The sequence below is a fragment of the Theropithecus gelada genome, chromosome 6 (genome assembly GCF_003255815.1).
Source record: "Theropithecus gelada isolate Dixy chromosome 6, Tgel_1.0, whole genome shotgun sequence".
Classification (NCBI taxonomy): domain Eukaryota; kingdom Metazoa; phylum Chordata; class Mammalia; order Primates; family Cercopithecidae; genus Theropithecus; species Theropithecus gelada.
In genome coordinates this window covers 34359592-34383236 of record NC_037673.1, presented here as the reverse complement: position 1 = coordinate 34383236, position 23645 = coordinate 34359592, and the positions used below count along the sequence as shown (strand labels likewise).

General features: G+C 40.7%; 1 protein-coding gene across 4 annotated transcripts in view; it reads right to left on the bottom strand.

Annotated features, from left to right (window-relative positions):
• RAI14 (retinoic acid induced 14) overlaps positions 1 to 23645 on the bottom strand; it is a 173790-nt gene that overhangs the window by 30774 nt on the left and 119371 nt on the right. For all 4 annotated transcript variants that reach the window (XM_025387839.1, XM_025387842.1, XM_025387840.1 and 1 more), the window contains one exon: positions 6267 to 6355. In XM_025387839.1, the coding sequence (XP_025243624.1) occupies positions 6267 to 6355 (89 nt within the window). The remainder of the gene's footprint in view (positions 1 to 6266; positions 6356 to 23645) is intronic.

Here is a 23645-nt window from a genome sequence, read left to right as displayed (position 1 = left end):
CAAAAATTCTTTTATTCCCCAGCCCTGTGATGTTTTTCTAATGAGCAGCACAAAAGTACTTTTCACTAAAAATAGTTTCAAAATCCGAATGACGCATCATTCCCTGAACACTATAACACTGAAGTAAGATGTCTCTCATCGCTAATATTAACACAAAATTCTCTCTCCAAATGCAAAAATTTCTGGACAGAATATTATTTTAGTGATAGAATCCAACTATGATGAGACAATGTATCTCTGACTCCCATATAGCTGTGGATCTGTCTAGAATACCAGGAAGCAATTTCCCTACAGGCAAATAACAAGGGCAACCCTAAGTGCATTCCAGCAGAATTCTGCCTGCGATAAAAGACTAATGATATTTATAAATTAAGAGTCTTGGACTATTACAGGTAGTCTAAGAACCCTATTACTTAAAGGCTGTCTGAGGAGAATGGCCCAGCTGCTCTGGCCATAGGGCACCTTTCCCTAAAACTACCTCAGACTGTGACCATGTATTCAATTCTTAAGACAGCTGGAAAAAAACAGGGAAGAATTAAGTAATATCATAGAGGAATCATTAATGGGACTATAAAAATACTTTTCAAGTATATGTGAAAAATGTTAAAACCAGTGAAACCATAGGATACAAAGATATGGCTAACAAATCCAAAAGGTGAATGTTTCTTAAATAGTGAGAAATAAACTATTTCTTAAATAGTTTCGGATCACAATACAGCAACATTTAAAAATAAAGATAATTAAATGACATTCAACTAGATATAAAGTTTTAAAATATTTTCTTAAAAATCAGTTTTTGAATGCAGAATATGTTTAAACAACAAAGTATAAATTGATTTGTTTTTTNGCAAAAGGATCAGAGAACACTCAAGATATGTGAGTGGAACAGAAACTGCAAATCATCCTTTAATCTCTGTTTCTACCTCCTTCTACAGCAAAACCTTGCATTTTAAATTTTATTTATTTATTTATTTATTTATTTATTTATTTGAGATGGAGTCTCACACTGTTGCCCAGGCTGGAGTGCAGTGGCATGATCTCAGCTCACTGCAACCTACGCCTCCTGGGTCCAGGCAATTCTCCTGCCTCAGCCTCCCAAGTAGCTGGAATTAAAGGCGCCCGCCACCACGCCCAGCTAATTTTAGCAGAGATCCATGTTGTTCAGGCTGGTCTTGAACTCCTACCTCAGATGATCCTCTTGTCTTGACCTCCCAAAGTGCTAGGATTACAGGTGTGAGCCACCACACCCAGCCAAAACCTTGCATTTTTAACTGGTAAAATGGCTACCCAGAAGTCCCCAGCTCCCCATAAAGCCAGATATGGCTATGGACCACATTCCCTGTGCATCAGATCTGGGTGGAAATGTGCAGGTGCAGTGTGTGGGCCACACTTGCCTTTCCCTTTCTGCTGATGGCACACAGGTTCTGGGGAGTCATCCTGGACCACTGGGACCCAGTAATACTGTCGATGGAAGAGCAACAAGGTGAAGGGGCCCAGGCAGAGCTGCCATACCAGTGTGGGACTCACCTGAGTGGGATACAATGCTATCTTGTTTAAGCCCCTCTTATTTAGAAACTCTATCACATAGTATCCAATGTATATGCTTGTTAATAAAGGGAGTCTGGAAGCTAGTGCCTGTGGTAATGCTTCTATTTAATTCTATCTCATACTGCAGGGTGCTAAATGCAAACTTAAAAAAAAAAAAAGACTAGGAGTCAATTTTACTATTTGCCTAGGAGAAGTGTTTTCTAAAGAAACAGATATAATTGCCTATTCTTACTGCAATGAAAAATGCCAGACAAATAATGTGAGTCTAGTTCAGAGATGGTCCAGCGAGCCTGACCGCTGATTTTCCCATCTGGTCACTATATGCCTGTGGGCTAGTTGGCAAACTAGCAATTAAGCAATGGGAGGAGGCCGTGCATGGTGACTCACACCTGAAATCCCAGAACTTTAGGAGGCCGAGGTGGGCAGATCACTTAAGGTTAGGAGTTTGAGATCAGCTTGGCCAACACGTGAAACTCTGTCTCTACTAAAAATACAAAAAATTAGGCGAGGTGACAGACACCTGTAATCCCAGCTACTTGGGAAGCTGAGGCAGGAGAATCACTTGAACCCGGAAGGCAGAGGTTGCAGTGAGCCGAGATCAAGCCATTGCACTCCAGTCTAGGCAACAGAGCGAGACTCCATCTCAAAAAAAAAAAAAAACACAAAACAAAACAAAAAAGGGAATTTGGAGAAAACCCAAAAATCAAAAACCTAAGTCATGTTCTGGAGTCTTTCCTTTGGATTTTCTTTTTTGATTTGTAGGTGTGGTCACTGAAAACCTTTAAAAAGAAAAAAGATGTAAAACCTTTCAAAAGCCCAATGTATACAAGATAATAAAGATGATCTGGCTGGAGTAGCTATAATCATGATAATACAGTAGGGAAATGCAGTGAGCACTTATGTTAGCCTGATGCTGCCAAGATGCCCACACCAACCATCTCACTTAAGCCTCAAACCTCCAAGGCTATATAAAATGACACGACTGTCGATGTTGCACCAGAACTACATCCAAGGCCTTATCTTCTGACAGCGTTTTGCTCTTAAAATTGCTTGTAAAGCATCCATAAAAATTCTCAGATTTCCAAGCATTTCATGTAGAAAAACAGCTTTTAAAAATGCTAACAGATTCTTGCTTCTATAACTTAAATTCAGTCAAAAGTTTAAAAAGTAGGAAATTATACCAATTTGACCATCCTGAAGACATTAATCACAGATAAAAAGAATAAAAAGAGCCAGTGTAATAGATTTTGAAAGATGGTTTTGTGTGTGTGTGTGTGTGTGTGTGTTTTGTGTTTTTCAAAAATTCTACAGGGCAGGATTTATGGTAACAGATCTTTGTACCAGTTCTCACTGGGTCTTGAGATTGAAGGTGACTGCATCTCAGTAATAAAGTGGCAAAACTTAAGGTAGGTTCAGTGAAAAGACAATACCTGTAAAAGTTAAGCCATTTAATTCATCCCTTAACCACCACAATACATGTTTAGGACTAGTGATGACCACTAAGCACTGTTACTCATGTAACCTCGTCCTTCCCTTGTATTCAGATATGCTTTCTTGAGAGGGAGAGTGAGCAGGTGGGTATTATAGCCAACAGGTAAGACACAGGCATGGGCAATAAAAGCCATTACAATTTAACCTGTTTATTGGGACAGAAAAAAAATGAGAAGTGTTTTTCTAAATGCACTTTTTTCCATGTAGTGTTCTTCTTCTTTTGTTCCTGTGTTCTCTTTGCATGCTTTCAAGAAATCATGGGAAGAAGCTGGTACCTCATTCAGAGCAAAGTAAAACAATGAATCCCAAGGAGCGAAGTGCTGGCATCATGGCTAAAAATGTCAGGGGAGAAGGAAGTGACGGAAGCTCTGGGCCATCTTCAACCCACAGAATGTTTGGACAATGTCCTGTGACCCCAAAGTGCTGTGGATTCCACCAATTTCAATTGGTTCCCCCTGGCCAATCCCGGGAAATATCCAGGCTGTGTCTGCAGCACTCCCTCCAGTGTTGCTCTTAGAGCGTGGTTCCATCTTAGTCTGCAGGAAGTGGGCACTGCCCTGGGGCATCCAGGTCTTCCTGCCCAGCACTGTACCAGCCTCTCAGGAACTGGGTGAGGGCCCTGGTGATAAATACGAGCTCTACCCACAGGGTGTTATGAGGCCACAAAGAACTATGCTTCTTAAGAGCCTTTAATTCGGGAAATGAAACTGGTGGGATATTTGTTAAATTAAAATGCAGGATATAGAATTTATTGTATAATGTGATCTCAGGCATGTAAAAATATATTGGGAAAATCTGGAAGGAAATACAACAAAATAGAATTTTTTTTTTTTCTGATAGGAGTAGGAACTTGAGTTATCTTCTTCTTTATAGTTTACTGTATTTCTTAACTTTTCTACAATGAGCATGTATTAAAAATAACTTACTCTGGCTGGGTGTGGTGGCTCATGCCTATAATCCCAGCACGTTGGGAGGCCGAGGTGGGTGGATCATCTGATGTCAGGAGTTCAGGACCAGCCTGGCCAAGATGGTGAAACCCCATCTCTACTAAAAATACAAAAATTAGCCGGGCATGGTGGTGGGTGCCTGTAATCCCAGCTACTCAGGAGGCTGAGGCAGGAGAGTCGCTTGAACCTGGGATGAGGAAGTTGCAGGGAGCAGAGATCGTGCCAGTGTACTCCAACCTTGGCAACAGAGCCAGACTCCATCTCAAAACAAAACACACACACACACACACCCCTTATTTTTCCCTACAATAAAAAGAGGTGAGGGAAGATTTTGGTTATGCTGAAAATAACTACAGTCCTGTCTAATCTATTTCTTAACATCAAGTACAATGAAACAAAACTATGTGACAGCACCAGTTTATTCACTCTGAGCTAATGCTTTCAGATTATGGGTTTCTTAGAGGGAAACTTCCCCTACTTAAGAGGACATACATCTCATTAGGGGTATTTTAGCAAATCCTACTGCACCATGTGGTTTTATGGCATAACTTTAAGAGCAATGACAATGAACTTTAAAAGCAAACACAATGACTGAGTCTTGAGATTAAAGATCACTTTAATTGGAACAATATAAATTAGTATTTTCCTCAAGGCAGTCACTTAAGGAAACCACTTATCCCCCTATATTGATGTTGCCATTTCTCAAAATATTTTTGGAACTTTCTGTGGAACTGCTCAGAAAAATCGTTCTGTTATTTCAATCACTCCCTATTTTTGACCAAAAATGGTTTTACCAGTTTGACACATTATTTACCTGACTTGACGTCAAATTTTTTTAGGCTCTTAGATTTGCCCTAAAGAAAACCCTATTCTCAAAGGATAAAGATTCCCAACCACTGAGATTCTTTTTTTTAAGTCCTCACACAACGAAAACAATTCTAAACCTGTTCCCAACCATATTTTGAGTAATAATAGCATTCCTGCAATAGCTGGCTGATCCCCCAAGATGACTAGTCTGAAGAGGCCAATTTTGGCGGTGGGAGAAAAGAAAGAGATCCATTACAGATTCATGAAAACCTGTGATAAAGGCAATGGAGTTAGGTTGATTTTGTATCCCAGTAAACACTAATAAAAACCTATTAGAAGCCAAAAATTCTTGAGTACAATAGAAAAATGAAAAACCATCAGTGGTTACTTTGGTCCTTTGGGGTGGCCAGCAGGGGCAGAATCTCAGGCTGGACACCCCAGGGGTTCCTTCTTATAGGACAAGATAAGACTAGCTACCTTTTGTCTCCATTTGCCTTGTTCATCATTTGTCAACAATGGCTTCACATTAGAATCACCCAGGGAGCTTTAAAAAAAAAATACCAGTTGACTGGCAACATCCAGACAATGGAATCTGAATCTCAGAGGGTAAAGTGTAGGTATATATATTTGTGTGTGTGTGTGTGTGTGTGCATGCGTGTGTGTGTACTGTTTATTCTTCTCTTTTCTCTTCCTTCAAGTTCCCAGGTGAACTGGATGCCCTGAAGTACAGAAAGGGGTGAGAATCGTGGGCAGCTGGTCAGACGAAGATCAAGGCTTCCATCTACAGAGCCTATCTCAGTTGATGAAATGAGCTCCTGAGTAACTCACTCATCACCTCACACTATGATTCATAAAAACAGAAATTAGGGACTATTCCTTGGTCTGTACATATAATCTCAGAAAATAATATAAAAAATGAGGATAAGAAGCATACAGTCTCTAGTTGACTAACCACAGGAAAGATGAAAACACAGAAGTAGGCTACACAACGAACCCATGTCAGAGTCTAGTTATTGGGGGTGATTCTCTTTTCTTCTTTTGGACTCTAAATTTTATCTGTAGACTCTAATTTTTTCTTTCTTTCTTTTTTTTTTTTTTTTTTCCAGAGACAGTGTTGCTCTGTTGCCCAGGCTGGAGTGCAGTGGCACAATCTTGGCTCACTGCAACCTCCGCCTCCAGGATTCCAGCGATTCTCGTGCCTCAACCTCCTGAGTAGCCAGAATTCCAGGTGCATGCCACCATGCCTGGCTACATATTTTTGCATTTTTAGTAGAGATGGGGTTTCACCATGTTGGCCAATTTGGCCTCGAACTCCTGGCCTCAAGTGATCCACCTACCTCAGCCTCCAACAGTGCTGTAATTATAGGGTGAGTTACCACACCTGGCCTTAAATTTTCCATAATGAATATGTATCACCTTTTGATACCTAATCTAGTGCTGGCCTGCTGACTTAAGAGATTAAAAACCACATACCGGTAGTATCTTGGGCTGTCACATCCACACCATGTGTAACCATGACCCTGAGGCATTCCACGTGTCCTTTTGCAGCAGCAAGATGGAAACTGGAAAGAAGTAAACACAATCTCCTTGAGATTTCTACTCTTTAATGTTCATCTCCAACAAATTTTTTTCCCTGCCATTTCATGTACAATTTCTCTTCCTTGAGCTCCACAAACACCCACTGACTACGCATTATTATCAATCTCATTTTGAAGAGGAGGAAACAGAGGCTCAGGATGGTCTGAGAATTTTCTCATTGACAGCTGTAGTTAAATAATGGAGCAGGAGTTTGATCTTCCAGCCCCAAAGACCAGGCTTGAAAAAAGTAAGATTCAGTCATATATTTATCTCTTGATGAAACAAATCAGAAAGTCCCAACTAGATTGAATTTCTAAGTAATATGTCTTTATCAATGTTTTCCTATTGTCTAGTGTTTTCACCACAGCTATTTCACCATTTTAAAGTGATATGCTCTAAAAAAAAAATCTTGTCTAAGTCAAAGAGTGGCCAAGGTTCTTGGACAACTCAATGCCCACTGTTATGTTGTATCTGAGTAACAATAGTTGCATGCAATATTTGATAAGTGTCTAATGTGGGTCAAGCATCTGACTACACACTTTTATGCATTGTTTTTCATTCCTATGACAGCTCTTTAAAGGTGAGTTCTATTACTTTCTTCATTAGATGGCAGGTGTCTACACTCTAGTACAAACAGCATTAGAGAAGGCCCACCATTAAGACTCCAGAACTCAATGAAACTTGGGAGCACGAACCATGATCAGCATGTTTAGATTGGGCATTAGAGGAAGGGATAATATTCAAATGCCAAATCAATCATCCCTGCATGTCCTGGGATGAAGGGCACTTTTGCATACAGAAAGAAGCAAAGTACAATTCCACTGGGTGGTCAGGCCCAGAGGCCAAGATGGCTGCAAAATCTGGGCAAGTTTCCCTTCTCTCAGTTTCCATCCTGTAGAGAGGTTAATGAGTCTTCTAGTTCTTCCCCTGCCTCAGTCCTCTTTTAGGGATGTGACCTCAGGATACCTCTCATGAAGTCTCTTAGTGTCTGTACCTCTGAATTAATGTCCAGATAATATTTTCTCATTGGGTAGGATCTGTCATTGAAATCCAGGGTAACATTCAACTGGAAAGTCCGATAGCTGATATTTAAACCCAAGTTGGTCTGATTCCAGACTTCTTCTCTTAATAACTTGGCTGAGTGAGGGGGACATATCAACAAATAGGAATACTTCAGTACTCATTGCAAATCAGCCATAACATAATGATCTGTGTGTTTTGGGAAGTCATTTTAACCTCTCTGCGCCTAAATTGCCTCCATTGTAAAGGCTGGGGATCAAGTCAAATAATTTCTAATGGTTCCTTTGGATCTAATGTTTAATTATTTTAGCTTACCTGTCTCTACTCACTGCAACTACTTCTGTATTTGTGCAGCAATCTATGTGTAATATCTATTTACAGTCACAATTTATTTTATAAGTGATTTCACATTACAGTAAAACTTTGCATGCAATAATCTGGGAATGTAGTGACTTTTCATTTTTTTATATTGTTTGAGATGGAGTCTCATTCTGTTGCCTAGGCTGGAGTGCAGTGGCACAATCTCGGCTCTCTGCAAACACCGCCTCCCAGGTTCAAGTGATTCTCCTCCCTCAGCCTCCCGAACAGCTGGGATTACGGGCGTGTGCTACCACACCAAGTTGATTTTGTATTTTTAGGAGAGATGGGGTTTCACCACGTTAGCCAGGCTGGTCTCAAACTCCTGACCTCGGGTGATTCACCCACCTCAGTCTCCCAAAGTGCTGGGATTACAGGCATGAGCCACCACGCCTGGCCATAGTGACTTGTTTAAATGGAATTTCTGATTCAATATAGCTTAACCAAACTATATTGGGAGTGCAATAAATTACTCCACTTCTCAACATTGTTGGGATAGCTTCATTTTACAGTAAGTTCACTTTTAAGCAGTAAGGTTATTATTAACCTTGGTGGAAGGTTTCTAAAAGTTTCCCAGCCTTAGTAATAGTACATGTAACATAATTAATTGCTCTTGGGAATATGGAGTCTCTTCAATTATTGAATTGTATGTTTAGGGATACTAATTGAAATGCCCCTGGATTACTAAGCCCTAAAATTGATTAATGTTTAACTTCTTAATTTCTTTGTGTTTGTTTGTAGGCTGTTCACTATGCCATCTCCTAAAAACTAAATCAAAAGTATCTAAATAAGAGAGTAGCCATATCCCATTCTAAAGATAAACATACCAGGAAGTATCTACTGCACATGTACATATACACACACCCCAATCAATCAATTATATTTATCTATATTTAACTTTTGATTGAAATATAACATGTAAAGAAAGCTACACATATAATTGTATCACTTGCTAAATTTTCACAAATGAAGTATTTTTCTTTCATACGAATCAAGAAACAATGTGGTCAGAGACCCCAAAACCCTCCTGCTAGCACCCCAGAAGTTCTCCATGTGCCCCTTTGAGTTACTAACCCCTTCCCCATGTGATATTTTTATTTTTTTCTACTCTGAGGCTTCTTGGATTACCTCTGCATTACATAGTCTATGTATGGGTGGTTGGAACTGCAGACCATCTGCCAGTGAAACATTATTGTAGGCCACTCCTGTACATTGGTCAATGCAGTCTGGTGAACGTGATATGATATTCTACAAATGATCTGGGAAATGCAGAGTTTCAGGATCATCACTTGGAAGGCCCCCGATCAACACAAGGTAGAAGTGAGGTGTTAGGAAGCTGCGCTCAATTTCCATTCCCAGAGCAGAATTTTCTTAGACACAGCTTTTTAAAAGAAAATCCCTGATATCAACCTGAATTGACACATTTGATGGCTGAAACACATTTTATTGAGGGATCCAGTTAGTTAAAGCTTCATTGCATATGTTTTAATAAATTGTGTGTGATAGTGAGAGATTTTATTTTGTCCTGCCTCTCCCATTGAGAGTTTAGATCAGTAAGTGACTTTTTTTCTCTATTCTGGGGACTTTCCAACTATTATCCTGCAGAATGCTTGCGTCCTGCTGAGAAAATAGAATGACAGAATTTTCCAAATTCATTATTTTGTCTTCATGTATTTTACCTAAAGCTGCATCACTTAACTGCTCTTACAGATAAAACGGACAAAGTACAAACAAATATAAATAACTAGAAACAGCTCATTCTATAAGGATAGTCTTGGCTTTGATTTTACACTGCATGTATCTAATACTATATTTTTTGCTAGTAAAACCATTGCTAGTTCATGTAATTCAGTTAAACGTTATTTCAAGGTGTTTCTGCAAGAAAACTCTAACATCCAGGTGTTTGCTGTGTTCTGATGTCACACGAAAGCTTCTGCTCTGCTTTCTAAAACACACAGGCATAGGAATGATCTTGAAAAGCAGGAAAGGGAAAAACTGATCATTTTAGCTAGAAGTGTATACGATCCATTTACCCAGACAAGGAGCTCCACTGTGTATCATCATTCCTCTCACTGGGTATGCACTTCTGGGAAATGGAAGCAAAGCCAGGAAACACAGTCTGTGAGTCTGCTCTTGGGGAGACAGTCACTAATGCTGTGTGCTCTCTCTGCCCCTCCAGGTCTGCCCTCTGCCCAGAGGCAGTCCCCTAATGAACTGTATCCAATGGGCTGCCCTGTGTTTTGGCTCCTGGCTGGGCTTGCCCAGTGAGAATGACAATAGGGTTCAGGGCATCATCTCCTCCCTTCCTTCCCTGGCCACACCTCAGCAGTGGCTGCCTTCCTCTGTGAAGACCACAGCTCTGCCAGGCCGGCTCTCCCAAAGCCACAGCTGCAGCTCTCCCTCCTTGCCCCTTCACGTCAAGAGTAGAAATAGATACTCACTGTTGCTAGAATCCTGGGCGGCCTTCCCAACCTTACTGGTTTCCCTTAACCTGGCCACATATTTGTAAATAGTTCCTTTCTTAAGCTCTCATCAATTATCCTATTTGATGCTACCTATTCCTGCTAGAACCCTGAATTACAGCAGGGTTGGGTATTTTGTGTGCGATGATCCACAGGATGAACTGTTAAGTTCTAGTGGATATTATCTGATTAAACATTTCTAAGAGCCAATTCAGGCTATCCTTTTCAAGTTTTAATTGCCACATATAGTTTGTTTGCTTATTTAACATATGGGCATTGTGGCTAAAATGTAATGAGAGAATATACCATATAACTTTTTAATTATATGGCATACAATAAGTGACTTCAAAAAAGTTTTCTAATGTGGTCTTAGGCCAAAGTAGAGACCTGTTTAAAGGGTTCAAGAATATACCTCTCCACAGGTAAGAAAAACAAATGACTTTAGTAAAAGCCAGCACACAGTCTGGAATGTCCCACTACTCAATAAAGAAATACTAAAATTCAAACTTTTTACGGTAAACTTGGTTTTAAGAGAATAATCAAACCCCAAACAATACATATGGGCACCAACACACATGGATACAAACAACTGCTACAAAAACAAAATTAAAAAGCCATCAAAATTCACATACTTCTTACCAACTCAACCATCCATGTAATTTGTAAAATGTAATTAAGACTCTCAGAAAATACAAAAATGTATCAGCTCCTGAGCCCTCCCATCATGCTAAGGTTTCATTCATTCTACTTGATGCAGACTCTAAAGGAATTACTTAATTTTATCAGAGTCACTGACATATTACTCATTGAAGTACATGCTAGAATTGTGGTCTACAACTGGGAAATTCTCAATAAGTTCTGTGGGCATATCCAGTGTAATAATGAGGGTTCTTCAGTAACGAGTTAGAAGTAAAATAAAATTTACTAAATGTTCGATACTATATACTATGTATATATACACAAACACCCATATACACACTATACATGTTATATGTATTGTACCATATTCTACTATTAAAAATGTGCAGGCTAGGTTTAGAAAAAAATGCAAAATAAGAAAGAATAACTATCAAGAAAGTCATTTTGATCTCTATTGCTTGCTCTAACTCCTTAAAATATCTTACTTTTTATATAATACAGTAATGAATCATTGCCATAATTTTAGTCAGAAAATCATTTTACTACTTAACTTGGAATGTAGCATCTATAACCTGAAAGAGTTTGCTCAATGAGTTATCACATAAAAGAAAACCAAAATGGTCAGCTTTGTCCTGTTCGTATGAAAGGTGCGCAAATGCAGAAGAAATAGGCACAAATCAGACAATGAAGTGACTGTTGACAATTCCCTACCAACCCATCTCCTGTATATTATGAAAGCACTTATATATTCAATCTGGGCATCTTACACTTGAACAACCAACTGAAAGAGCAGCCTCACTTAGTTTATTCCCCTCAGAGAGAACGGAAGCTCCTAGAAATAGGATCCCTGCCTCCTTTTTGTCTCATTCTCCAACCCTACGCCTAGAAGCAGCTATTAATCAGGAGTGGAATAAACACCAATGTATAGAAGAACAGGGTGGGAAAACCACACTACTAACTTCTTTTCTGTATCTAATTTGAATATCAAGTCATCTTAACGTTTTAATTTCAGGGACTCTGGTTCTTATTCTAATGTCTGTGATTTTGAAAAAGTAAAGCTTCCAACCTTATAGCTTTATCAAAGCTTAGAAGAGGGACAAAAACATCTAGTCAGATGATAAAGTATAACAAGAAGCAGGATATTAGGGAGGTAGTGCTGGTAACCTTAAGGACTCAGACTATCTGGGTTTGAATCTATGCTTCCTTACTTATTAGGCTCTATCTCCATTTCCATGTCAGTAAAATGTGTTGTGAGGTATACAGGAATTATGTACAAAAGCACTTTGTAAAGTGTGAAGTGGGAAATAAACACTCAAAACATGCCACCAATTACTGTATCCTCACCAACACAAAGCACGGCACAGAGTCTGTGACATGTTGCTTGCTAAAAGGAATTGTTTCAATGTTCACAAAGGACACAGTAGCAAAAGTTAAATCAGAACCACCACTGCTTAAAAAACGAAGAGGGGAAAGGAGGGGCAAAAGCTATGTGTGTTTCCATTGAATGGAAACTTGGGAACAAAGTCGTAGACAAGTAGCAAACCACAATAAACCACCCAAGACAAGCCTTGTCTAACGCCCACACTTGAGAAGCTGACGTTCTGGCACCTCTCACAGAAGTGATCATCCCCAAAGCAGGGTTTGGCAGCAGCAAGTCATTAACATTTAGCCTCAGAATGTGAACCAGAAGCACAGCAAACTTTGAATAAGATACTCAAGTGGAAAGTTAGGTTCTTTTGGGTAGAAAAACATGACCAGCCAGTGGCAGAACCTGATATGTGGATGACGGTGAGTAAATTTCCCTTCTCATGTATGCGGTGACTGATAAATGTCAGCATCCTCACAGGCTGGGGCGCTCTATCTAGATGGCAGGCAGTCATCTGTGGGGTCATCTCAGGCTTAGGAAGCAGATGGTGCCCAAGGCCAGCACATGACTCATTAAGAGCATGACTGGTGCCCTCTGATGGCCTGTGTCCTGGATAGCTGGCAACTCTCTCTAAATAAAGAGAACTCACAGATTAGGATGGGGTAGGGGGCGAGGGCAGTAAGTTGATAAAACTTACCTGTCCTCTTTAAACATAGTGTTTTTTGTTTTTGTTTACGTTTTGAGATGGAGTCTCACTCTGTCGCCCAGGCTAGAGTGCAGTGACTCAATCTTGGCTCACTGAAACTTCAACTTCCCCAGTTCAAGTGATTCTTGTGCCTAAGCCTCCCTAGTAGCCGGGATTACAGGTGTGCACCACCATGCCTGACTAATTTTTGTGTTTTGGCAGAGATGGGGTTTCACCATTTTGGCCAGGCTAGTCTTGAACTCCTGACCTCAAGTGATCCACCTGCCTCGGCCTCCCAAAGTGCTGGGATTACAGGCGTGGGCCACCATACCCAGCCAAACATGGTATTCTTAACAATGTTAATTCTAAGGCATTGGAATTAACTCAAGTATCGTATCATTTTGATATTTCTATAGTTGTATATTTTTACAAGTACTGCTACTTCTATAGCTAAAAGTATTCATTCATATATTTACTATAACATTAGGGTATCTATGTGTGAGACATGGTTCTAAGGAAACAATAATGAAAAAAACAAAGTTCCTGCCTTTATGGAGCTCGACTTTCAGCAGGAAGACTAAAGAGAACCGATGGTTTCAACTGGGGGTGCTTTTGCACCCTTGTCCTTGGAATATTTGGCAATGTCTGGAGACATTTTTTATTATGGACTAGGGAAGAGGGAGAGGAGGGAGATTCTATTGGCATCTAATCTGCAGAGGCCAGAGATGCTGCTGACCATCTCTACAATGCACAAGATAGGTCCCCACAACTACAAATTATCTATCCAGACCAAAATATCAGTAGTGGGCTGGGTGTGGTGGCTCACGCCTGCAACCCAGCACTTTGGGAGGTGGAGGGCGGCAGACTGCTTGAGCCCAGGAGTTCAAGACCAGCCTGAACAACATGGCCAAATCCTGTCTTTACAAAAAAAAAAAAAAAAATTAGCCAGGTCTGGTAGCACATGCTTGTAGTCCCAACTACTCGGGAGGCTGAGGCGGGAGGATAGCTTGAGCCTGAGGCTAAGGCGGGAGGATAGCTTGAGCCTGGGAGGTAGAAGCTACAGTAAGCTGTGATCACACCACCACTGCACTCTAGCCTGGGTGACAGTGAGACCCTGTCTAGAAAAAAAAAACAAAACAGTAGTACCCAGGTTAAGAAACTCTGTAATAAACCATTAAAAGCAATGTATATACTAAAAACATAATTCTATAAAAACAAATTAAACAAAGACCAAAAAACAAAATAAAAAGAGAATTTAATCTTTATATTGAGTTATAATCCACATACCATAAAAATCACCATTTTTAAAATGCACAATTAAGTTGCTTTTAGTATATTCACAAAGCTGGCAACCAACGTCATTATCTAATTCTAGAACATTTGCATCATCTCCTCCCCAAAAAAATCCCTTTATCCATTAGCAGTCGCTCCCCATTTCCCTACTTTCCCAACTCCCAGGAAACCACAAATCTACTTGCAGTTTCTATGGATTTGCCTATTCTGGACATTTCCTTTTAAAGATGGGATCGTATAATACACGGTCCTTTGTGTCTGGTTTCTCTCATTTAGCATATTTTCAAGGTTCATCCATGTTGCAGTATGCATTAGTACTTCATTCCTTCCTTAATAATATTTCATTGTATGGATATACCATTTCAGTTGTTTTTACTGGGGATTATTATCACTGCCCCAACATTCACGTACGAGTGGTTGTGTATAATGGGTACATACTGAGGAGCAGAATTGCTGAGTCATATGGCTGTTGGGAACAGGCCCCCAAATTTGGCCATAAACTGGCTCCAAAACCGGCCATAAACAAAATCTCTGCAGCACTGTGACATGTTCATGATGGCCATGACGCCCATGCTGAAGGTTGTGGGTTTACCAGAATGCGGGCAAGGAACACCTGGCCCACCCAGGGTGGAAAACTGCTTAAAGACGTTCCTGAACAAATGGCATGAGCAATATGTGCCTTAAGGACATGCTCCTGCTGCAGATAACTAGCCAGACCCATCCCTTTATTTCAGCCCATCCCTTTATTTCCCATAAGGAATACTTGTAGCAAATCTTGTGACTGGTTTGCTGTCAATAAATATGTGGGTAAATCTCTGTTTGAGACTCTCAGTTCTGAAGGCTGTGAGACCCCTGATTTCCTGCTCCACACTCTGTATTTCTGTGTGTGTGTCTTTGATTCCTCTAGTACCGCTGGGTTATGGTCTCCACGACTGAGCTGGTCTCAGCAAGTGGTGCCCAACGTGGAGGCTCGAATCCAGGTTGAAGGGTCACTGGAGCGACAGTTGGAAAATGTGGAGCTAAGCTGGAGGACACCCGAGTACTCTTTTAAGCAATCCCTGTGGTGACTAAGAAGGGGAACTTGGAAGCATCAGGGTAACAATTGGACAAGTGTGGGCTCTGGTTTGTTCCACCTTGGAACTTTTTCACACTAATGATGAGGAGGAAGGAGAGTCTAATGAAGTAACAGAAGAAGTAACAGAAAAGGTTTGTTTGCCAGCTAAAGCTAAAGTGGCAGAGGAGGAAGAGGTTCATCCCTACCCTTCTGCAGCCCCTCCTTATTTTGAAGAAAAAGAGTGGCCTGACCCTTCAGATCTTTCATTTCCAGAGGACACTGGGCAAAAAGTAGTTGCCCCAGTGACTGTTTGAGCAGCGCCTCGAGTGACCGCTCTCAGTTCTACTCAGACAGGAATTCAGCAAGCTAGATGAGAGGGTGGTTGAGAGGCCTGGCAGTTCCTTGTTAGGATACACCCCCCAGATCAACAGGGAAATATTATAGCTACATTTGAGCCATTTCCTTTTAAATTTGGGAGACACCGTAAGGGGCCCATCCCGGGCCCCATTCCAAACCGGGGTATTTCTGGTTCAGGCCATTCCCTCACCCCTGTACAATGTCTGTCCCTCGCCACTGCCAGTAGTGCCACAGTAGATTTATGCTGCACAAAAGCTGTGAGCCTTCTGCCTGGGGAACCCCTGCAAAAGGTCCCAACAGGAGTCTATGGACCCTTGCCAGTGGGAATGATAGGATTACTTCTAGGAAGGTCTAGTTTAAATTTAAAAGGGGTACAAATGCAAACAGGAGTCATTGATTCAGATTACAATGCGGAAACTCAAATTGTTATATCTACTTCTGTTCCCTGGAAAGCAGAGCCAGGAGAGCGCATAGCACAGCTCCTCATTGTGCCATATGTGGAAATGAGGAAAAGTGAAATTAAATGAACAGGAGGATTTGGAAGCACAAATAAACAAGGCAAAGCAGCTTATTGGGTGAATAGAATGACTGACAAACATCCTACCTGTGAAATAACTATTCAGGGAAAGAAATTTAAAGGTTTGGTAGATACAAGAGCAGACATTTTAACCATTTCTCTACAGCACTGGCTGTCCACGTGGTCAGTTCAACCCACTCAATTTAACATAGTTGGAGTTGGGAAAGCCCCTGAAGTATATCAAAGTAGTTATATTTTGCACTGTGAAGGGCCCAATGGACAACCTGGGACTATTCAACCAATTATAACTTCTGTACCTATAAATTTATGGGGAAGAGATTTATTACAACAATGGGGAGAACAAGTTCTGATTCCAGAACAATTATATAGCCCTCAAAGTCAACATATGATGCATGAAATGGGGTATGTCCCTGGTATGGGACTAGGAAAAAATTTGCAAGGTTTGAAGGAACTGCTTCAGGCAGAAAGACAAAGTTCCCGCCAAGGTTTAGGATATCATTTTTGATGGTGGCCATTTTTAAGCCTCCAGAACCTATACCTTCAAAATGGTTAACAGATAAGCCAATGTGGATAGAAAAATGGCTGCGAAGTAAAGAGAAACTGGAGGCTGTAGAGGACTTTGTTAATGAACAATTAGAAAAAGGACACATAGCTCCAACATTTTCCCGCTGAAATTCTCCAGTCTTTCTTATTAAGAAAAAATCAGGTAAATGGAGAATGTTAACTGATTTAAGAGCCATTAATTCAGTTATACAACTTATGGGGACCTTAGTAAATGACACTACTTTCTATGGCCATAGAAAGTAGCCATACGTAGGAATCAATTGAAAACATTAAATGACTTTCAAAAATTACTAGGGGACATTAATTGGATATGACTTGTTCTAGGCATTCCTACCTATGCCATGAATAATCTATTTTCTATCCTTAGAGGAGATCCTAGTCTCACTAGCCCTCGGCAATTAACAAAAGCAGCTCAGGCAGAGCTGCAGCTAATCGAAAAGCAAGTCCATAAAGCTCAAATAAATAGAATAGATCCAGAGAAGACTCTAGAGTTGCTAATTTTTCCAACTCAGCATTCACCTACTGGTGTTATTGTCCATGAGAAGGACTTAGTAGAGTGGCTTTTTCTTCCACATACTAATTCACGGACTCTAACTCCTTATTTGGATCAAATCACTACTATGATAGAAAATGGGAAAACTCAGATTGTTAAACTACATGGATATGATCCTGGAAAAATTATTGTCCCTCTCACGAAGGCACAAATACAGCAAGTTTTTATAAACAGTCTTACTTGGCAAACCCATTTAGCTGACTTTGTGGGTATTCTCAATAATCATTTTCCTAAAACGAAATTGTTTCAATTTTTCAAATTAACTAATTGGATCCTCCCTAGAATAACTAAATTTAAACCAATTGCAGGTGCTGAAAATGTCTTTACAGATGGGTCTAGTAATGGTAAAACTTCTTATTCTGGCTCAAAAGGTAAAGTTTTTCAGACACCCTATACTTCAGCTCAAAAAGCAGAGCTTGTAGCTATAATTGAGGTATTGACTGCTTTTAATATGCCCATTAATGTGATTTCTGATTCTTCATACGTGGTGCATTCCACACAATTAACTACAAATGCTGAAAGAAGCTAAAGCTATTATCCAGCAATGCCTAACTTGCCAAAGGGTGCATTCCTCATCTTTTCCAGGAGGAGTTAATCCTCAAGGATTGGAACCTAATTCTCTTTGGCAAATGGATGTCACACATCTTCCCTCGTTTGGGAGACTAGCTTATGTACATGTATGTGTGCACACCTTTTCTCCCTTTGTCTGCGCTACATGCCAATCAGGAGAATCTTCTGCCGGTGTTAAACATCACCTTTTCCAGTGTTTTGTGGTAATAGGCATTCCAGCTTCTATTAAAACAGATAATGCCCCAGGCTACACTAGTCAACCTCTAGCTACATTTTTCTCTATATGGAATATTAAACACATTACTGGTATCCCATATAATTCTCAAGGACAAGCCATAGTGGAAAGAATGAATCTCTTCCAGAAACAGCAGTTGCAAAAGCAAAAGGGGAGAAACAGGGACTACAGAACACCCCATATGCAATTGAATCTTGCATTATTGACTTTAAATTTTTTGAGTCTGCCTAAAGGCCAGATGTTATCAGCAGCTGAACAGCATCTACAGAAACCAGCTGCAAAGACAGAAGCACAACAACTGGTTTGGAGGAGAAATTCGATAACAAAAACTTCACAAACAGGTAAAATAATAACTTGGGGTGGAGGTTATGCTTGTGTTTCCCCAGGCCAGAATCAGCAGCCAATTTGGATACCATCAAGACACCTGAAACCTTATCATGAGCCAGATGCCAAGGAAGAGATTCCGGGAGGATCTCAAGGACCGCTGGGTTGCAGCCATGTCAGGACTGATGCTGAGGAGGACCCCAACTGTCCTGAGCAACACCCATCGAACACAGCCACCTACTTGGGAACACATCAAGAAGCTGTCACAGATGGCAGAAGAAAACCTGAGGAAAGCGAGACAACCAGTCACAGTGAGTAACTGAATGGTATCTATGATAGCAGTGATCACCATTGCCATGAGTATTCCTTCAACAAGGGCTGACACAGAGAACAATTATACTTATTGGGCATATTTATCAATCTTGGCTGGCAATAATGCCTGGATGTAATCACTCTATGACACAGTTACACATGTTTTCTGATCTCAGTATTTACCATTATAAATCTGCTCCTATAATTGAGGCATACCGCCCTCAAAAACCGATTTGTAAATGGAATTGGACCTGGCCAGAAATAGTGAATGTACTTGTTTGGGAAGACTGCATTGCAGAACAGGCAGAGGTGCTGCACAACGATTCCTATGGAATCATTATTGATTGGTCCCCTAAGGGAATGTTTAGCTTGAATTGTACCTCTCAGTCTGCATGCACGGCCACACTATGTTCAGCTGATCTGAACAAAATGGTCAGATGGTAGAAAGATAAGAAATACGGCAAGAGTTCCATGTTTCCTACCATGGAAACATGGTGGTATAGTGGCACCTCAACCTCAAATGATATGGCCCACTGTAGGAGCTAAACATAAGGATTTGAGGAAACTATTAATAGCTCTTAATAAGATCAAATGTTGAGAAAGAATAAAAAAGCATCTAGAAGGACACTGTACAAATTTGTCTTTGGATATTGCAAAACAAAAAGAACAAACATTTAAAGCATCCCGGGCACACCTGGCCTCAATGCCAGGAACTGGAGTGCTTGAAGCAGCTGCAGACAGATTAGCAGCTAGTAACCCATTAAAATGGACAAAAACATGTAGAAGCTCTGTGATTTCAATGATGATTGTGCTTTTAATCTGTGTTGTATTTGTATAGTCTTTAGATGCAGAATCTGGCTCCTGTGAGAAGCAGCTCACTGTGATAAAGAAGCCTTTGCTTTTATCACTTTGGAAAAAAAAAAGAGAGAGAGAGAGACGGGGGCCATGTTGGGAACAGGCCCCCAAATCTGGCCACAAACTGGCCCCAAAACTGGCCATAAACAAAATCTCTGTAGCACTGGGACATGTTTGTGATGGCCATGACACCCACACTGAAGGTTGTGGGTTTACTGAAATGAGGGCGAGGAACACCTGGCCCGCCCAGGGTGGAAAACCGCTTAAAGGCATTCCTAAACCACAAACAACAGCATGAGCGATCTGTGCCTTAAGGACATGCTCCTGCTGCAGATAACTAGCCTGACCCATCCCTTTATTTTGGCCCATCCCTTTACTTCCTGTAAGGAATACTTTTAGTAAATCTTATGAACTGGCTTACTGTCAATAAATATGTGGGTAAATCTCTGAGGCTCTCAGCTCTGAAGTCTGTGAGACCCCTGATTTCCCACTCCACACTCTATATTTCTGTGTGTGTGTCTTTAATTCCTCTAGCGCTGCTGGGTTAGCGTCTCCACGACCAAGTTGTTCTCAGCAAGTGTAGACACATTTTTCAATACTAATGGGTATATATCGAGGAGTGGAATTGCTGAGTCACATGGCAACTACATTGAACTTTCTGAGGAACTGCTAACCTGTTTTCTAAAGCTGCTGTACCATTTAACATCTCTATCAGCAATTCACGAGAGCTCCAATTTCTCCACATCCTAGCCAAGACTTTATATCTTCTGGAAAATTTAAGAGATGAGAATTTTAATTACAACCTAAAATTTCCAGATGTAAAACGTGTAGATCTTTCTCAGTGAGCCCTCTGAGGTAGTTCCTTTGGTTAAGTATCAGCTGAAATCTGCACTTAAAGGAATATAAAAGAGTGAATGCAAAACAAATTAGAAACATCCTTCAGCTTTGTCTCTACATAAGCTTTTACTTCTAATTTGTGGGCTTTCCTTTTAAAGACACAAAATGTCATTCAAAAGTCTATATGCCAACATATTTATACCATTAAGAGGGTTTTTTTTTTTTCTTTTTTTTTTTTTTAAAAAAAAAAAAAAAAAAAAAAAAATTTACAGAAATGGGGTCTCACTCTGTTGCCCAGCCTGGTCTCAAACTCCTGGCTCAAGCAATTCTCCCAAACTGGGGTTACAGGTGTGAGCCACCAAACCCACCTACCTCTTCATTTAGATAGGTCAAGAATGCAGTGGAGCTGTGGAGATGCGAAGAGTATAAAAACCTCTTAGCTACTTCCTAACTCAGGCCCAGTGAGCAGGATGCTGGTCACTGCCTGGAATAGCAGGGTACTAACCAGATTCTCGAAATCCTGGACTCTAGCAATCCTCCCATCTCAGCCTCCCAAAGTGCTGAGATTACAGGCGTGAGCCACCATGCCCGGCCAGGGTAGTATCCAGATTCTGATGTAGCTGAAACAACACTTTGACAGCCTATGTCTTGGCTAACTCAAAGAGTGGCCTGGGGAACAGGAGCATATTAGAAATGCAAACTCTCAGGCACCACTCCAAACCTACTGAATCAAAAGCTGCCTTTACAACATCCCCAGCTGGTTCCGTGTATACATCCAAGTTTGAGAAGCACTGCTCTAAACACAGAATAAGTTAAAAACTTCACACCATCATTTTTTCCTTTTAAAAATATGTTTAAAAAATTTTAATTGACACAAAATATTTTACTTATTATGGAGTACATGTGAATATGTGTTACATGCATAGATTGTAATTCAGGTCAGCATTTGGGATATCCTTCACCTTGAATATTTATCATTTCTATGTGTGGGTAACATTTAAAGTCCTCTCTTCTACATACTTTGCAATGGAAAGACATTGTTGCTAACTATAGTCACCCTAGTCTATCCAATAGTGTGGTTTATTCATTTGTAGATCTAATGATATGTTTCTACTCTCTTTATCTGCACCCCACCCTGCCCACCCACACCACACACCCATCCTATGCTCTAATATCTACCACTCTATTCTCTGTCTTCATGAGATCAGGGTTTTTTTGTTTTGTTTTGTTTTGTTTTTTTGAGACAGAGTCTTGCTCTGTTGCCCAGGCTGGAGTGCAGTGGCACGATCTCAGCTCACTGCCACCTCTGCCTCCCGGGTTCAAGCAATTCTCCTGCCTCAGCATCCTGAGTAGCTGGGATTACAGGCATGCACCACCATGCCTGGCTAGTTTTGTATTTTTAGTAGAGATGGGGTTTCACCATGTTGGTCAGGCTGGTCTCAAGCTCCTGACCTCAGAAGATCCAGATCCACCCGCTTCAGTCTCCCAAAGTTTTGGGATTACAGGCATGAGCCACTGCACCCGGCTGAGATCAGGTTTTTGTTGGGTTTTTTTTTGGCTCCCACATATTAGTGAAAACATGTGGCATCTTTCTGTGCTGATCTTACTTCACTTAGCATAATGACCCCCAATTCCCTCTATGTAGCAATGACAGGATTTCATTCTTATTATGGCCAAATAGTATTCCATTGTGTATATGGTACTGCATTTTCTTTATCTACTGGTCCATTGATTGACACTTTGGTTGACTCCATATCTTTGCTATTGTGAACTGTAAATAGTCCAAGTGCAGATATCCCTTTGATATGCTGATTTCCTTGTTGTTGTTGTTGTTGTCTCTTGAGATAGTGTCTCATTCTGTTGCCCAGGCTGGAGTGCAGTGGCGCAATCTTGGCTCATGGCAACTTCTGCCTCCTGGATTCATGCAATTCTCGCACCTCAGGCTCCTGCTGGTATTACGGGTGCATGCCACCATGCTCAGCTAATTTTTGTATTTTTTAGTAGAGATGGGGTTTCACCATGTTGGCCAGGCTGGTCTCGAACTTCTGACCTCAAGTGATCCTCCCACCTTGGCTTCCCAAATTGCTGGGATTACAGGCATGAGCCACTGCGCCCAGCTCTTTTCCTTGTTTTTACTTTTTGGGGGTACATAGTGGGTATATATATTTATGGGGAACATGAGTTTTGGTGGGGTTTTTTTAGAAATGGTCTCATTCTGTCACCCAGGCTGGAGTGCAGTGGTGTGATCTTGGCTCACCACAGCCTCAATCTCCCTGGCTCAAGCAATCCTCCCACCTCAGTCTCCTGAATAGTTGGGACTACAGATACATACTACCATGCCCAGCTAATTTTTCTATTTTTTTGTAGAGACAGGTTTTTGCCATGTTGTCCAGGTTGGCTTGAACTCCTGGGCTCCAGTGATCCATCTGCCTCAGCCTTCCAAAGTGCTGGGATTACAGGTGTGAGCCACTGTGGCCAGCCGAGATATTTTAATATAGGCATACAATGTGAATAATCACATCAGGGTAAATGGGGGTATTCATCACTTTATCCTTTCTTTGTGTTACCAACAACTCAATTACACTCTTTCAGTTATTTTAAAATGTATAATAAATTATTGTTGACTATAGTCATTCTGTGGTGCTATCAAATACGAGATCTTATTTATTCTGTTAATATCTAACCATATTTATGTACTCATTAACCTCCCCACTTTCCCCCAACCCACTACCCTTCCCTACCTGTGGTAACCATCATTCTGCTGTTATCTCCATGAGTTTAATTTCTAGCTCCCACAAATAAGTGAGAATAGGCAAAGTTTGTTTTTCTGTGCCTGGCTTAGTTCAGTTAACATAATGACCTCCAGTTCCATCCATGTTGTTGCAAATGACAGGATCTCATTCTTTTTTTAATGGCTGAACAGTACTCCATTGTGTATATGTACCACATTTTCTTTATCCATTCATCTGATGATGGACACTTAGGTTGCTTCCAAATAATGGCTACTGAGAATAATGCTACAATAAACATGAGAGTGCAGATACCTTTTCAATACAGCAATTTCCATTCTTTTGGGTATATACCTAGCAGTGGGATTGCTGTATCATATGATAATTCTATTTTTAGTTTTTTGAGGAACCTCCAAACTGTTCTCCATAATGGTTATACTAATTTACATTCTCACCAACAGTGTGTGAGGGTTCCCTTTTCCCCACATCCTTGCCAACATTTGTTATTGCCTGTCTTTTGGATG